The following is a 2,108-nucleotide window of genomic DNA, read 5'->3' on the forward strand; positions in this document are numbered from 1 at the left end:
GATTTCTGGCCCCTCTAACACCAAGCACTTCAACGTCACCCTGAATTAGAGTTGGGCGGCACCAACTTCAGGAGCTGAGAGTCTTTACAAACGTTGATGTATTGGCCTGAAATATGATCATACATGAGCCAATTATCTTTGGGTGCATGGCGTTTCTTTGGATATTAAATGCAACGTGGATGGATAATCAATATTTTCCAGCTATTCCTGAATTTCTTTCAGCAACGATTACAGAAAGTGTCGATTTCCCCCCACTTTAGGTCCAATAGTTCTGCTAAACACACTGAAAGTTAGTTTCAGCAAGTTCAAGATATTCGAGACCAACCCACCCCCGATAAAACAGCCGGCAACGAAATGACCGATGAACGAATCGGCTCAACCCAATCCCTAGCCGTGACCTCCACGATCCAGCTCTATTACGCACTAGCTGAATCAGCTATGGCTGTCCGACCATGGATAAAGATGTCACTCGACAAGAAGACCACCTCCCATGAGTGTAAACATTAAGTAAACCCCACATATTGAGCTTAAAAACCATTTTGAATCCCTCAAAATCATGATATGGAATCTATTTAGTCACATTAATGGTCGTGTTGCATACAAAACCGGATTTAAGCTTCAAAGAGTCACACAATTCCGTTCTAACTGGTCTTTTCCCTACTGATCAGGACCAGAAGGCCAAGAGGAGAGCCATAGACAATATATATATACATACATATACAGAGACCAGTACTGCTATCTATACACATACCTGCTGCTCTGTGGTCCATTAATCCATCTCTTGGACCCAATGTTTTGTACCTGGTACGATAAGCTTCTTGTTCTTGTCTTCGTTCCATTTTGAGCCTTGTGAAAGGGCCCCGCCTACCCATGGGTTGGCCAGCCTCCCGCCTCCGCGTGGCACGCCTCCCATGGCTGAGCATCATCGGATTAGTGTGCAGAGAAGCAGAGAAGCAGAGATATATTCTATCTGTCCGATCTCTCAGTATCTAGTAGTACATTGGGCAGGGCCTGGGTCTATGTTTGTTCTGATATTCTATGTTAATCGGGTTGATTTGGACTTTCAGATTTTGAGGCGTGGTTGTTTGTGTTCGTTTCACCCGTTAGTTGCCGCTTTTTCCTCCGCTTTTGCCGTTATGGGAGCGTTTCTGGACAAGCCCAAGACTGAGAAGTACAATGAGTCGAACGCGGGCGGGGATCTGCGCTACGGGTTGTCCTCCATGCAAGGATGGCGGATTGAGATGGAGGACGCGCACACGGCCATGATCGGACTGCCCAACGTGAGTGAGCGCGTGTCTTGGTTCGCCGTGTTCGACGGGCACGCCGGCTCACGCGTGTCAGCCCATTGTTCCCATCATATGCTGAACTGCATCCTCACGCATGACAAGTTCAAGAGTGCCATTTTGAAGGAGAAGAGCCAGACTCAAGGCGAGTTCTTGAGCGAGATCCAGGGATCCATCTTGGACGGCTTCCTCGAGCTGGACGAGAAGCTCCGCAAGATCCCCGAGGTGGCCAACGGCGAAGATAAAAGCGGCACCACGGCCGTGTGCGCGCTCATCACCGAGAAGTACGTGTTGTTCTCGAATTGCGGGGACTCGCGCGCCGTCTTGTGCAGTGCCGGCGAGCCGGCCTTGGTCACTTTGGATCACAAGCCCTCCAACCCGTTGGAACAAGAGCGCATTGAGAACGCTGGCGGCAGCGTCATGATCCAACGGGTCAACGGATCCCTGGCCGTGTCCCGGGCCTTGGGCGATTTTGAATACAAAAATGTGGATGGCAAAGGTCCCACTGAGCAGCTCGTGTCGCCGGAGCCCGAGTTCTACATCCGCGAGCGGTCCTTGGCCGACGATGAGTTCTTGGTACTCGCCTGTGATGGAGTCTGGGACGTGATGTCCAACAAAGACATTTGTAATTTCGTTCGACACCGACTGTTGGTCAAGGATGACCTGGAGGCCATTGCCAACGAAGTTATAGATACGTGCCTGCACAAGGTAGGGGCTGTCTCGGTCTCTTGGTCGAGATTTGACTATCGAAGGGACCCGCTAGTTCTCCAACCCGTGTGACATTTCATTTCCAGGGAAGTCGCGATAATATGAGCATAATTATCA

General features: G+C 50.0%; 1 protein-coding gene across 1 annotated transcript in view; it reads left to right on the forward strand.

The window, feature by feature from the left end:
• Positions 1–647: 647 nt before the first annotated feature.
• The window catches only part of LOC131883453 (protein phosphatase 1A-like), a 2,244-nt gene continuing 783 nt past the window's right edge, over positions 648–2,108 (forward strand). Inside the window, exons 1-3 of the mRNA XM_059230929.1 lie at positions 648–804; positions 1,068–1,991; positions 2,078–2,101. Coding sequence (XP_059086912.1) covers positions 1,137–1,991; positions 2,078–2,101 — 879 coding nt within the window. The 5' untranslated portion in view covers positions 648–804; positions 1,068–1,136. The remainder of the gene's footprint in view (positions 805–1,067; positions 1,992–2,077; positions 2,102–2,108) is intronic.

Source organism: Tigriopus californicus, chromosome 7 (assembly GCF_007210705.1).
Source record: "Tigriopus californicus strain San Diego chromosome 7, Tcal_SD_v2.1, whole genome shotgun sequence".
NCBI lineage: Eukaryota > Metazoa > Arthropoda > Copepoda > Harpacticoida > Harpacticidae > Tigriopus > Tigriopus californicus.